Source organism: Dipodomys merriami, unplaced genomic scaffold (assembly GCF_024711535.1).
Source record: "Dipodomys merriami isolate MVZ:Mamm:240054 unplaced genomic scaffold, mDipMer1.0.p SCAF_41, whole genome shotgun sequence".
In the NCBI taxonomy this organism is placed as follows: Eukaryota; Metazoa; Chordata; class Mammalia; order Rodentia; family Heteromyidae; genus Dipodomys; species Dipodomys merriami.
Window position 1 is genome coordinate 10,678,579 of NW_027205715.1, and position 15,329 is coordinate 10,693,907.

At 39.4% G+C, this 15,329-nt stretch overlaps 1 protein-coding gene across 5 annotated transcripts in view; it reads left to right on the top strand.

The window, feature by feature from the left end:
• Positions 1-15,329, top strand: part of LOC138806981 (core-binding factor subunit beta) — a 49,770-nt gene that overhangs the window by 17,219 nt on the left and 17,222 nt on the right. For all 5 annotated transcript variants that reach the window (XM_069992505.1, XM_069992508.1, XM_069992507.1 and 2 more), the window contains one exon: positions 11,280-11,396. In XM_069992505.1, the coding sequence (XP_069848606.1) occupies positions 11,280-11,396 (117 nt within the window). The remainder of the gene's footprint in view (positions 1-11,279; positions 11,397-15,329) is intronic.

Sequence of the window (15,329 nt, forward strand, 5' to 3'; positions counted from 1 at the left end):
CTGCATAATATTCCATTGTATAGATAGGTACCACAATTTTGGATCCATTCATCTGTAGTGGGGCATCTGGGTTATTTCTATATCCTAGCTATTGTAAACAGTGCTGCTATAAATATGGAGGTCCATGTGTACTTATATCCTGATTCCTGTTGTTCAGGATAGATGCCTAGGAGTTTTATTTACTTTTATTAAGTAGTATATTGTACAGAGAGGTTTCAATTCCGTAAGTCAGGTCATGAATACAATATATCCTGGTCAATGTAGATTTAATTTTGATGATTTCAGATATTTCTAACCTTCATCTGTTTTCCTTTTAACCTTAATCTTGGATTGTTTTTCTAACTTGTGTTAATTTTTGTGATTAATAATCACATGTGCACTGCCATGCTTTCCTGACAGGAAAAGAAAAATGAAATTTGACTCCAGAGTGGTCTACAGAAAATGGCATCTATTTCATCATTACCTTAAAAAAAATGTTTTTGTTTTGTTAGACTGGCCTTGAACTTCCCTGCCTCAACTTCCCAAATGTTGGGATTACAGGAATGAGCTACTATGCATGACCACTTTTTTAAAAATGTAAATTAAGAAACAGACCAGGTATGCTGGTGCATAGCACCAGAGCATTCTTATGCAGGCATTCTGCTCTCAGGTTAAAAGGAGATGGCCGGGCTGGGAAGGTGGCTCAGTGGTAGAGCGCTTGCCTTGCATGCCTGAGGCCCTGGGTTCGATTCCTCAGCACCACATAAGCAAAAAGAAAAAAGCCGGAAGTGGCGCTGTGGCTCATAGTGGTAGAGCGCTAGCCTTGAGCTGAAGAGCTGAGGGACAGCGCCCAGGCCCAGAGTTCAGGCCCCACGACCGGACCCAAAAAAAAAAAAAAAAAAAGGAGATGGCCATCCTCAGAATGCCTATCAAATCGAAATTGTCTTCTATATTCAATGTGATACTAGTAAATTCTCCATTTATCCTCTTCTGTCTTTTGCTTCTTTTTTAAACTGCAAACCTGTTCGTTGGCTTATAGCATCATTTTATGGAGAATAGTTGCTTTGGAGGAAAGAGTGTATAGAAGCAAATTCTTAGGAGTCTTTGCTTATATGAAATGTTTTTATTCAATTCTCATACTTTATAATAATTGGAATGTTCTAGATTTTCATTAAGATGACTTTGTTCCATTGCCTTGTTTCCATCCAGTGTGGGAGATAAAGTAGAGGAAATCTTCAGAAAGGTAGGCCAAACCAAAAAGACAGAAATCAATGAACATGATGGTTACTGGAGGTCACACTTACACCACAGCCAGCAACACATCTGTTTATTGGGTATGTATTTGCATACATACATGCAGAAGTTTCAGATATATTTATTTTTTTTATTTTATGATTTCTTTTTTGAACTGTAAGAAGAGACTGGTAAATTACACTAAATCACTATAGAAGAAGCTATTTTTACACTACATGTAACCCAGTTATGATTCAGAGGCAAATGTGACTGATGACTGGTGATTATCTGGCAATCTAGCAGCTGACTATGCATTTATGAACAGAGAGGGGCACATGGCTAAAGGAGGATAAGGCAAAGCCAAGTATTTTCTAAAGGAAATCTTTTAAGTAGTCTACAGAACGATTAAAACTAAATGACAGGGTACATATTTCTTCAGTGGAATATCTTGTTTTTCTGGGTGCTAGGGCCATTCCAGCCTTGCTACTTGTCTGATGATTCATTGGTTTGTGGGTAGAAACAACTGTTCATTGTCTGGGGGGGAAAATGGTTTGTTTGCCTTGGAAAAAAATTACTATGTAAAACGTTGGTAGAAATGTATATGTAAGCAGTTAGTGTTTCTGTGGTGATCTAAGTTTTACAGACATAGACTTATCTAATTTTTATGGAAGGAGGCATTATTTTGTCTTCATTGAAATGTAAAGAATCTAATACCTATAAGCAAAATTAGTTTGAAGGTCAAATGTGGTAGTAGCATACTCTAATTAAACAACATCCAAGAAACTGACACATAAAGAAGATCAAGAGTTCAAGGCCAGCATGGTTTATATACAGGGACCCTATCTCAAACAGCCAGAAAACCAAAACAACAACAAAGTAAGTCATTTGTCTAAGGCAAACTTTAATAGAACTAGATTTAGACCCAGGTTTTTATCATACTCTAGAGGCCATTATTTTTTAAACTCTCCCATCCTAGCTTGGGGTTAAGTATGATAAAATATTCATTTTCTTTTAAAAATACATCTATGCACATGCTTTTGAGTCATTATGAAAGCAGAGTATAGATTTGGGCATTACAAAGAAACTTCAGTGAGTGGATCAGTCTGCAGATCAGAATCTGCAAATTGTAAGGACCGATTGCAGTCTTTTGTGAACATAGAAGAGTAGCAAAAAAATGAGGCATTTTTTGAGCGTATTCCTAGTCAAACAAAGCAATGCTTTGCTTTTTTTTTTTTTTTTTTTGGTGCCTGTCCTGTTGCTTGAACTCAGTCTGGATACTGTATCTGAGCTTTCAAGGTTAGTGCTCTGCCACTTCAGCCACAGCTCCACTTCTGGCTTTTTAGTGGTTGATTGGAGATGAAAGTCTCATGGACTTCCCTGCTCAGGCTGATTTCAAATCGTGATCCTCAGATTTCAGCCTCCTGAATAACCACAGTTACAAGCATGAGCTACCAGTGCCTTGCAGCTGTGCTTTCTTGTGTCAGCTCTCAAACTATAAACAAGTATCTGTTCTAGATCTATGTAATGCCATGTTCTACACTTTTGTGCCTTTAGTTAGTGATTGTGTATTTAAAATAAAGCACTGGACCAAGGGAGGGAGGTAGACTAATGAAGGATAGTAAGGAGGGGAGAATTAGTCATAAAATTCAATGCATGTCCTACAAAATACAAAATTGAGGGAAGGGGTTGGTTTGGGAAGGATGGGAGAGAATGATGAAATGAGTGACATTGATCAAGATGTATTGTATTCATAAACAGCTTTGTTGAATCATAACTCCTTTGTACAACTACTTAAAGATCATAAAATACAAAATAAAAGCCAAGTACCAGTGACTCATGCCTGTAATCCTAGTTATTAGGAGGCTGAGATCTGAGGATTGCAGCCAAGAAAGTCTAAGCAGGGAAGATCATGAGTTTCTTTTCCTTCCTTCTTTCTTTCTCTCTCTCTTTCTTTCCTTTCTCTCTCTTTCCTTCCCCCCCCTCTCTCCTTCCTTCCCCCTCTCTCTTTCTTTCCTTCCTTCCTTTTTCGCTTCCTTTTTCGCTTCCTTTCTCTTTCTCTCCCTTCCTTCCTTCCTTTCTTTCCCTTTCTTTCCCTTCCTTCCTTTCCTTCCTTCCTTTCTTTCTTTCTTTTCTTTCCTTCCTTCCTTTCTTCCTTTCTTTCTTTCTTTCTTTCTTTCTTTCTTTCTTTCTTTCTTTCTTTCTTTCTTTCTTTCTTTCTTTCTTTCTTTCTTTCTGTCAGTTGTAGGTCCTTAACTATGGGTCTGGGCACTGTCCCTGAGCACTTCAGCTCAAGGTTCTACCACTTGAGCCGTAGTACCGTTTCTGGTTTTCTGGTGGTTAATTGGAGATTAAAGTCTCTCGGACTTTCCTTCCCTGGGCTGGCTTTGAGCTGTGATCCTCAGATCTCAGCCTCCTGAGTAGCTAGGATTACAGGCATGAGCCACCAGTCCTGCCCCATGAGTTTATCTCCACCAAAGTACAAAAAAAAAAGAGCCAGGGCTGGGAAGGTGGCTCAGTGGTAGAGCGCTTGCCTTGCATGCATGAGGCTCTGGGTTTGATTCCTCAGCACACATAAGCAAAAAGAAAAAAGCCGGAAGTGGCGCTGTGGCTCAAGTGGTAGAGTGCTAGCCCTGAGCTGAAGAGCTGAGAGACAGCGCCCAGGCCCAGAGTTCAGGCCCCACGACTGGACCCAAAAAATTAAAAAAATAAATAAATAAATTTTAAAAAGCCAGAAGTAGAGCTGTGGCTCAAGTGGTAGAGCACTAGTCTTGTGCACAAAGCTCAGGGACAGTGCCCAGGCCCAGAGTTCAAGTCCCTTGACCAGCAATAATAGATAGACAGATAGATAGATAGATAGATAGACAGACAGACAGACAGACAGACAGACAGACAGACAGACAGATAGATAGATAGATAGATAGATAGATAGATAGATAGATACAATGGTCCCAAGCATAGTATTAGGCTGTCGAAGTGTTAAGTGCAAGGCTGGGATATGCCTTAAGAATTGTGTGTGTGTGTAAACATAAGAACTGAGTGTGTATTTGTGTACATACATAGATTTCATGATTTACTTTAGTATCTCATTTGTCTTTTTTAGTTATTTATTGTAAGTATCTGCCTACATTAAGTAATCTTTTTAGGTTAAAAATGATTTGTATTGTTTTGTATTTTGGTGGTACTAGGATTTGGACTTGACCTCACACTTAGTAGACAAAGAGCATACTTAGTAGAGCATATAGTGCTCTTATCACCTGAGCCATACATCCAGCTGGGCTTATTGCTGGTTAATTGGAGATGGAATCTTGTGAAATGTTCTGCTTAAGATGGCTTCTAATCATGATCCTCCAAGTTGTAGCCTTCTGTGTAGATAGGGTTATAATAGTCATGACCCAGTGGTGGCCAGCATTCTGTTTCATTCTTAGTAGGAGACAGGATTTCATTATTTAGCCCAGAATAGCCTCAAACTTGCCAGCCTCCTGCTTTTACCTCCCAAGTGCTGGGATTACCACTGGCAAGTATTAATAGAAATATTTTTCAAAAATTCACCCTATTCCAGGTACCAGTGCCTCCAACTTAGTTACTCATGAGACTGAGATCTTAAGATTGTGGTTCCAAACCAGGTTGGGAAGGAAAGTCTGTGAGACTCATCTCCAGCTAACCACCAAAAAGCTGGAAGTGGAGCTGTGGCTCAAATGGTAGAGTGCTAGCCTCAAGCAAAAAAGCTCGGGGATAGTTCCCAGGACACACACACACACACACATTCTCTCTCTCTCTTTCTCTCTCTCTCTCCCTCCCTCCCTATTTCCCTATTTCCCTCTCCCCCCCTCTCCCACATCACCATAGTTGATAGGAAATTGGTATAGAGAAAAAAGTCTACCAGGTGTTGGTAGCTCACACCTGTAATCCTAGCCACTTAGGGTACTCAAGAGGCTGAGATCTGGAGAGTTGCATTTTGAAGCCAACTCAGGCAGGAAAAAGTCTAAGAAACCACCTCTTCAAAATGGACGAGCAAAGAGTCATACTGGAGGCGGAGGCATGACTCAAGTGGTTAAATGACCAGCTGAGCTAGTCAAGGTCCTGAGTTCCAGCCTTGGTGCTAAGAAAGAAGAAAAGAAAAATTCTACCAATATTCTGTTCTACTTATCAGTATTTGAATATTTTTTAGGATTCTAAGGAGTAATGGTTGTTCCTTCTTAATGTTTTACTAGTACCTCAATTTATAGACTAGTATTTAAACTCTTATCAGTTCATTAGAGATATGAAAGATTTTTGGAGGGTAAAATCTTCACTTCTTGATATTTGCTTTTTTAATATATATTTTTATTATAAAAATACTGTACAGAGGAGTTACAGTTATATGAGTAAGGTAATGAGTATATTTTCTTTTTTTTTTTTTTTTTCGGTCGTGGGGCTTGAACTCTGGGCCTGGGTGCTGTCCCTCAGCTCTTCAGCTCAAGGCGAGTACTCTACCACTTGAGCTACAGCGCCACTTCCGGTTTTCTGGTGGTTTATTGGAGATAGGAGTCTCACAGTCTCTCCTGCCCGGGCTGGCTTTGAACCACGATCCTCAGATCTCAGCCTCCTGAGTAGGTAGGATTATAGGCGTGAGCCACCAGCGCCCGGCAATGAGTATATTTTCTATCAAGCAGTTACCCCCTCCTTTGTTTTTCCCCCTACCATCCCTTCCCTCTCCAACTCCTCCCTCCCAAAGTTGTAAAGTTCATCTTCAACATAGTATCTTGTACATCTCATAACTAATTGATACTTTCAAAAGCTTCATGGTTGGCTTCTTGTACATTGATTTCTGACTCAAGACTGGTGTGCATTGGGTTCTGGTTTGCAAATCTACAGTCTGTTTTATCTTGAAATTACTTTCTTTCAAATAGCTCAAACACGGGTCCTCTTTCAGCTTCTCTTTGTACCTTTTAATTTCTCTTAGTTCAGCTCCTTTTGGAAATAGAAGTCCTGTTTAACAGTTGAGTAAGACCTAAGATGCAGTAGACTGCTTAGATATATGATGCATCAACAAAGGGAAATTTTTTACCTTTCACCACTGAGCACCTTTCATGTTTTACTTCACTGACTGTTCATAATCCAGTAGTGGGGTTCTTCTACCTCACATTTAAAAGTTGAACTTCCGGGGCTGGGAAGGTGGCTCAGTGGTTGCATGCTGGCCTAGCATGCATGAAGCCCTGGGTTCGATTCCTCAGTACCACATACACAGAAAAAGCCAGAAGTGGAGCTGTGGCTCAAGTGGTAGAGTGCTAACCTTGAGCAAAAGAAGCTCAGAGACAGCGCCCGTGCCCTGAGTTCAAGCCCCAGGACTGGCAAAAAAAAAAAAAAAAAACAAAAAAAAGTTGAACTTCCATGGGGTTGGGAAGGTGGCTCAGTGGTAGAGCGCTTGCCTTGCATGCATGAGGCCCTGGGTTCAATTCCTCAGCACCACATAAGCAAAAAGAAAACAGCTGGAAGTGGCGCTGTGGCCCAAGTGGTAGAGTGCTAGCCTTGAGCTGAAGAGCTGAGGGACAACGCCCAGGCCCAGAGTTCAGGCCCCATGACCGGACCCAAAAAATAAATAAAAATAAAATAATAAAAATAAAAGTTGGACTTCCTTTAGGTTCTTCTTCCCTCCTTCTTTGCTTCTTGAGGAATTACTGTTCCTTTTTCTTTCCTCCAGTGTCTGCCAGATGTGTAATATCAGCCCAGATCTCTTCTCAGAATACTGGAATCCCATATGTAGTTGTCTACTCAAAATCTCTATTTGGAGATAATCTAACAATCAAAAAAACTTGGCACACATTTTGACAGCTTTATTGAGATAAAATTCACATGTAAGATTCACTGTGAAATTATACAGCTCAGTAATTTTTAGTATGTAAGAGATGTTCACTTATCACTAATTTTATATTGACCCAAAAGAAATCCCATACCGATTAGCAGTCATTCTTTCCTTCTCTCAGCTTCAACTGCTAACCTCCTTTCTGTCTCTCTAGATTTGCCTATTCTGGACATTTCCTTTTCCTGAAAGTTTTTACTTCATACTGTTTTCAAGATTCATCTGTGTTATAACATCAGTTCTTCATTCTTTTTCATGGTCAAATGTATTAATACTAAAGTTGATACAACAAACATGACCTTGCTGATCTTACACTAAGGACAATGGAATTTGCATCAATAAAGAATATGAATAACAATCTGCAGAATATGAATAAAAATGAATATGAATATAATGCCATAAATAGTTGATCTTGAATTGATTAATCAAGTTTTATTAATCAAACTTTTACCCTTTTTTGGGGGGGGGGTGTTCCCGGTCGTGGGCCCGAACTCTGGGCCTGGGCACTGTCCCTCAGCTCTTCATCTCAAGGCTAGCACTCTACCACTTGAGCTACAGCGCCACTTCCGGCTTTTTTTTTTTTTTCTTTTTGCTTATGTGGTGCTGAGGAATTGAACCCAGAGCCTTAGGCATGCAAGGCAAGCGCTCTACCACTGAGCCGCCTTCCCAGCCCAAACTTTTGCCTTTTTTGTGGGGGGGAGTGTTAGTCGTGGGGCTTGACCTCTGGGCCTGGATGCTGTCCTTGAGTGCTTGAGCTCAAGGTGAGTGCTCTACCTCTTGAGCCACAGCACCACTTCTGGCTTTCTGGTGGTTCATTGGAGATAAGAGTCTCACAGACTTTCCTGCCCGGGCTGGCTTTGAACCATGATCCTCAGATTCCACCCTCCTCAGTAGCTAGGATTATAGGCGGAGGCCACAGGTACCGGCCTTACCTTCTTTTTTAAAAACATAGTTTTATTGTTATTTTTAAGGTTTTGAACAAAGCATAGAGGGATTATCATTTTATAAGTTAAGTAATGAGTACTTTTTTTAGACAATGTCACTACTTCTTTGCTTTCCCCCAGTTATTTTTGCCTTCTTAAAAAAAAATGGTGAGAGCTGGGAATGTGGCTTAGTGGTAGAGTGCTTGCCTAGCATGTGTGAAGCCCTGGGTTTGATTCCTCGATACAAAATAAACAGAAAAACCCAGAAGTAGTGTTCTGGCCCAAGTGGCCTTGAGCAAAAGAAGCTCAGGGACAGTGCCCAGCCCCTGAGTTCAAACCCCACATTCTGTAATATTTAACTATTGAAAAGGTTAAGTAAGCTATTTTATTTCTTTTGTGTGATTAGCTCATTTTAAAGGCTTTATGGAATCCGTTTTGTGTAAAATATTTTATTGTTTTAGAACAATGGGTTTCATTCCTGAGTCATATTTTAACAAATTTTCTTTTCAAAGTTTGAAGTAGGCATCATTATTTTCAGTGAAAAATGTCTTTGTGTTTAAATTACATTACTTAATTACATTACAAAATGCCAAACTGTTAAGAGACAGAATTATATTTTCTTCATAATTTGAGGTTTGGTATTCATGGATGTAAGAAAGCCCCAAATATTTACTTTGAAGATCTGTGCATAAAACTACATTCATTTCAATATGATCATCTAAATAAATCACCATCAGGATCATCTAAATGTTATTTTTAATTAGGATTCTAGACATTAGTCTTCATTATGAACATAACCATTTTCCTAGGTCGCTTAGGAATTTCCCAAAATGGATCAGTAGCTTTCTTTGTCATGAAAGATTTATAAGAAAGTGGGCTCTTAAAGAAATTAAGCAATTTTGTAAGGGAATTTTTTTTTTACTTTGGACATTAATATAACATTGTAGAATCTCCAATTCTCAAAGATAAAACCATCAGTAAAGAATATAAAGTCTGATTTAAAGGAATATGAAGTTGAACTTTCTCTATTTGATGAGAGGAATTTATGATTAATGTATGAATTTAAAATAAGAGGCTTTGATAGCAGACATGTTACATTTATCACTGTACTTTTCAAAGGAGTAGGTAGAAGCCTTCATTAAGATATAATTAAAGTTATGTTGATATGAAATACAAAGGGATATTGTGTTTTGGTATTATGACATGTTGAAGTTGAGGTTGGCATAGACACTTGTTAGATGAGATGATCATTAATGGAGTTTTTAAAAATTCACCAAATGGAAGGGAATAAGCACTTATCAGAAGGAAATGTGTGGTTAAACCGTTTCTGCTATAACTGTAGACTACTTCCCTTGTTCCAAATGGGAGGAAGAATGGAGCTCTATATTTTGGGACATTCTTCCTTAGTATGACTAGAATTTGGTTCAGGATGGTTTATGTGTGTTTAGCATGGAGAGGAATGACATAAATATGTAATATGTAGTAAGAAGACATAAATTTATTTTTCAGGTGTCTCAGGTATTTTTTTAGCATATTTGTAATTATTGGTAGTCAGTTCTTATTAAACTTCTTTCAAAAGAAAAACTAAGACTGTTTAGGAAACTTGAATTGAGTAAAGAAAAATGATGCCTCCAGCTTTTTTTCTGAAAATGAGAAACTGTCTTACCAATTCTGTATCGTATAGGTAATAAAAATGCCGGTTTTTAAGCTCTCAAAGCATTGGAATTATCCAAAGAAATATATTTGGTGAAAGTAAATTTTAAAAATTTCCTATATAAGGATGTATTTAGTTATCTGGAGTTATGAGGGGGATTGTATTTTGTTTTTCTTTAATTTTTCTTTATTTCTTAAACTAAAAATTAAGGTGTCACTATGTAGCCAATGTGGTCTCAAACAACTGATCCTCTTGCATTAGCCTCCTGAATTCTATTTTAACTGAATATTTTTCCTTTTTGTGCTAGCACTAGGGTTTGAACTTAGGACCTCAACCTCTCAGTGTGTGTGTGTATGTGTGTGTGTGCATGCATGCGCACGTGAGTGTGGTTGGGGTCGGGGTCGGGTGGTTCCGGGGCTTGAACTCAAGGTCTGGACACTTTCCCTGAGCTTTTTTGCTCAAAGGTAGCCCTCTACCACTTGAGTCATACCTCTACTTCCAGTCTTTTTTGGGTGGTTAATTGGAGATAAAAATCTATGGCTGAGCGCCGGTGACTCATGCCTGTAATCATAGTTACTGAGAAGGCTGAGATCTGGGGATGGAGGTTCAAAGCTAGCCCATGAGACTTATCTTCAATAAACCACCAGAAAACCGGAAGTGGCAATGTGGCTCAAGTAGAGGACTCACCTTGAGCTGAAGAGCTGAGGGACAGCGCCCAGGCCAAGTTCAGGCCCCATGACCGACAAAAAACTAAATCTAATGGACCTTCGTTTTCCAGGATTTGAACGTAAATTCTTGGATCTCAACCTCCTAAGTAGTAGCCACTGGCGTGGCATGGCACCCAGTGTCCTTTTTTGTGTTTTATTTTTTAGATATAATCTTGTTAACTTTGCTCATACTGCCTCAGATAGTCCTGCCTCAGCTTCCTCAAATGCCCTAGGTTTTGGGCCCCAGTGCTGCAGAGAAACAATCCTTATAAGGCACTAATATATTGAATATGACTAAAGGATAGTTTCTATATGTATATAAACTATAATTATGTTTTTTTGTTTTTGTTTTTTGGGTCCGGTCGTGGAGCCTGAACTCTGGGCCTGGGCACTGTCCCTCAGCTCTTCAGCTCAAGGCTAGCGCTCTACCACTTGAGCCACAGCGCCACTTCCGGCTTTCTTCTTAATAAACCATAATTATGGTAGTTAAAATATAAATGTATAGTTCTTTTTTTACTTGCATTTAAACATTTTTTTAAAATTGGGGATTGAACCCACGCCTTAAACATGCTTGACAAAGCATTATACTGTTGAGCTCTATTCCCAGCCCTCTTAACATTCTTTTCCCCTTTTAGGGCAGTAGGGTTTGAACATAAGGCCTACCACTTTTGCCAGGTTAGCCTTCTGCCACTGAGCTATGATCCAAACTTTAGTTGTTGTAATCCACCATGCCCAACTTCTTCATTGAGATGAAGTCTACTGATCTACTCATTCTCTTCCCCAAAGTAGCTAGAATTTATAGGCATGAGCCCATAGGTGCCCAGCACCTTCTGGAATTGTTAGTTTTGTAAATTATATTCTTGTTTTAAGAAAACTATAGTTGACATAGTAAGCTTAATATACCTGATGAGTTTTCAGTTGTTTTCTCCTTTTTTGTGTCTTAGGTGTATTTGAAGGCTCCTATGATTCTGAATGGAGTCTGTGTTATCTGGAAAGGTTGGATTGATCTCCAGAGACTTGATGGTATGGGCTGTCTGGAGTTTGATGAGGAACGAGCTCAGGTATGGTAACTTCAGGCTTTACTGAATGTGGCCCCTTTATTTAGCCTCTACTCTTGCTTAAGTCTGGGGGTCTATTTTACCTAATTTTTAATAATAAGTATACATATCAGTTTTTCAAACCTGTAATCCTAACTACTTAGGAAGTAGAGATTGACTTGATAAGGAAAATCCATGAGACTCTTATCTCCAATTAAGCAGGAAAAAGCCACAAATGGAGCTCTGACTGAAGTGGTATAGTGCTAGCCTTAAGCACAAAGGCTAAGGGACAGCACCCAAGCCCTGAGTTCAAGCCCCAGTACCCTTCACAGATATATACACACACACAAAAGGAAGGGGGGAAGAAGATAAGTATAGAAAGCACTTTATTCAATTAGTGTTGAGGAATCAGGAAAATGTTAAGAACTACCTTCTAGTCCTGATTTGGGGGAAGTTTTTCTGCTAGTGGTTTTAAATTAATCTACAGGAGTTAAGTGGTTCACTCAGTTACCCTACCCTTCCCCTCACTCCCCCTGTAATAACCTGTAGGGCCCCGATAATCCCCAGGGCCCAATAGTCATAGTCCCCAATCTCCTTTGGAAACATAAAAGTCCAGTAAATGTTTCTTCTAACATTTGTTCTTGGTCTTTAGGAACATTATAGAGGGTGGAGAACAACTGAAAACAAAATGTAAGAGTAGCAATTTTGTAATGTAAGAGTGAGGAATTTTGGGGGCTCAGAAGGTGGCTCAGTGATAGAGTGCTTGCCTTGCATGCATGAGGCCCTGGGTTCGATTCCTCAGCACCACATAAACAGAAAAAGCCGGAAGTGGTGCTTGGCTCAAGTGGTAGAGCGCTGGCCCTGACCTGTAGAGCTGAGGGGCAGCCCAGAGGTCAAGCCCCATGACTGACCAAAAAAAAAAAAAAAGAGTGAAGAGCTTTTGTATATTCTTTTCCAAAAAGGCCTTGATAAATTGAATAAAAAAACAAAAACAACAACAGCAACCTCAAAGCCCTCATTTAAAGATCTGGAAATTCAGAGGCATTTATTAAAAGTTACTGAACTTTAGTCAGTGACAGTTAACTGCTGTCTGTCATCCCTTCTCCAGTCTATGTTCCCTCAGATTCTACCTCTGCGTGGTAGGGCAAGTCATAAGGGCTATGGGAGCTTCTTCCTTATCAGAGAGAACTGATTTTTTAGCAGACCTTGAAAAATCATGTACAGGAATGTTGAAAGCAATAGACATTTCATTGGCAGTTTGTCATTGTGGTAGAAGGCTTGCCTACCAAGTGCAGGAACCCAAGTTGAAATTCCAATACCAACACCACCACAAAAAATAATTAAAGTTCAAGGGAGGTGGAAGCGGAAGTGAGTCCTAGGCCAGTCTAAGTTACATAATAGCAAGATCTTGTCTCACATTTTAATAATAAAAATAAATTCAAAGTTCAAATTCTTTTATGGTGCTGGAGATTGAACCCTAGGTCTTTGTTCATGTTAAGACACTCTACACTTGAGCTGTTCCCCAACTCTGATTTTACTTTGTTCTTAAGAGAGGCTCTTGCCACTATCTTTGCCAAAACTGGACTCAAGCTCTCTGTCATCTTGTTCCCACCTCTCAGGTAGAATTATGGGTGTGCCATCACCAACATATGGTTCAAAATTTAAAATTCTAAACTAGGATTTGAACCAAGGACCTCACACTTGCTAGTCAAGTGCTTTACCACTTGAGCCTTGCCCCCAGCCCTCTTTTGGATAGGGCCTCACATTTTTGTATGAGGCTAGTCTTAGATCCTCTTTCCCCTATTTCTCAAATATTTGGTATCATAGGCTTGTGCCATCCCATCCAGCTTCTTGGTTGAGATGGAGTTCTCACTTTTTGCCTAGGCTGAGTTTTGAACTATGATCCTCCTAAATCACTGCCTCCCAAGTAGCTAAGATTACAAGCACAAACCACCATACAACATATATACTGAAGCTACCTTTATTTGTTAAAAATTCATTTACTTTCAAAATCCGAAACAACAGAAGTGACACTGTGGCTCAAAGTGGTAGAATGTTACGCTTAAGCAAAAAAGCTCAGGGACAGCGCTCAGGCCCTGGGTTCAAGCCCTGCAACAAGCAAAAAATGTAAAACAAGGAGCCAGACACTGGTGGCTCATCCTGTAATCTTAGCTATTGAGGAGACTGAGATCTAAAGATTGCAGTTCAAAGCAAGCCTGGTCAGAAATTTCATGAAACTCATCTCTACTTAACCACCAAGAAAACCTGGAAGTGGAGTTGTGGCTCTCGTGGTAGAGTACCAGCCTTGAGCAAAAAAACCCAAATGAGTGGGAGGCCCTGAGTTCAAGTCCCAATTTTGGCACCAAGGAAAAAAAAATTCAAATAAGGGCTATAGATATAGTTCAAGTAGTAGAATGCTTGCTTAGCAAGCATGAGGCTCTGAATTCAAAACCTCAATTCTCCAGAAGAAAAATCGAAAATTGATTTGCAAGTTACTAGAAAAATTGACATATATTCTATAAGGTATTTGGATATAATACCAAGGTCCTTACACAATCAGCTATATTTCTGTATTTTAGCATTAAAAAGACAAATTATGTAATCCTCTGGTCCATTACGGTAATTAGCATCTGCTCTCCCTGCATGGTACACTGAAGTCCTCACTCACTCCTAATAGCATTCATTACTTTTGCTCACTTTTCTATGTGTGTGTGTGTATGGATTCATGCAGCATGTGCTGTGTTGTACTCTTGATACATTTGTGAAATTTATCTATATTGGTGTGTTCATTTAGTTTTTCATTCTCATTGTATTTCTTTGTTGATCAAGTACTTTTTCCATTCTACTGTTAATGGCCGTTTGGACAGTGTCTAGTTTCTGGCTACTACTACTTCAAATCTCTTTGAAAAAATGCCAGCTATAATACAACTCATCTGTTTTTTTTTTATTGGTTTATGTTTTCACTCTGTGAAAATATATTTTTACTGAATTGTAATTGTTTATATATTTTGACTAGGTACTGGGTCAGAAACTTTTCCACAAATGAAGATAACTTGATTATAATTGTAAAGCCTCAAATGCCAATAGGTTTTTTTTTTAACTGAACATATTTTGTCACTTTGTTTAATTTATAGGTATAAATTCTTTGTGTTGTGTGTATGTCAATCCTAGGGCTAGAACTCAGGGCCTGGGTGCTGTCCCCGGGCTCTTTTGCACAAGGCCAATGCTCTGACACTGGAGTACCACTTCTGGCTTTTTTGGGAAGATAATAGAGATAAGAGTATCAAGGAGCTTCCTGCCCTGGCTGGCTGCAAACTGTGATCCTCACATCACAGCCTCCTGAGTAGCTAGGATTGTAGGCATGGGCTACTACTGCCAGCAGTGTACATTTGTTTGTAGTCTTTATATGCTTGATTTTGAAAGAAAAAGTGAGCATATTAAGCATATCACCATTGAATAATCAGATTTTTATCTAATTTCAGCAAAAATATAACTAATAAGTACTCATTTACCAAGAAAAGTCAATGCCATCATAGAAACCAAGGTGGTTTCAGTGTAGTTCTTCGAAAACTCAAGTTTTCAAGGGCAGTCAAAGAGAATGTGTGCTATCATGCTTTTTTTTTATTCTGTACCAGCTTTGCCACAAAAGTTTTGTTTTGTTTTGTTTTGGTCGCTCGTGGGGCTTGAACTCTGGGCTTGGGCGCTGTCCCTGTGCTCTTCAGCTCAAGGCGAGCACTCTACTGCTTGAGCCACAGTACCACTTCTGGTTTTCTAATGGTTTATTTGAGATAAGAGTCTTACGGACTTTCCTGCCTTGGGTGGCTTTGAACTGCGATCCTCAGATCTCAGCCTCCTACGTAGCTAGGGGGTTACAGGCGTGAGCCACCAGCGCCCGGCTGCCACAAAAGTTTTATAGTGAGTTACTTTTAATTGTGGCTGTACTTTATGAGTATATTT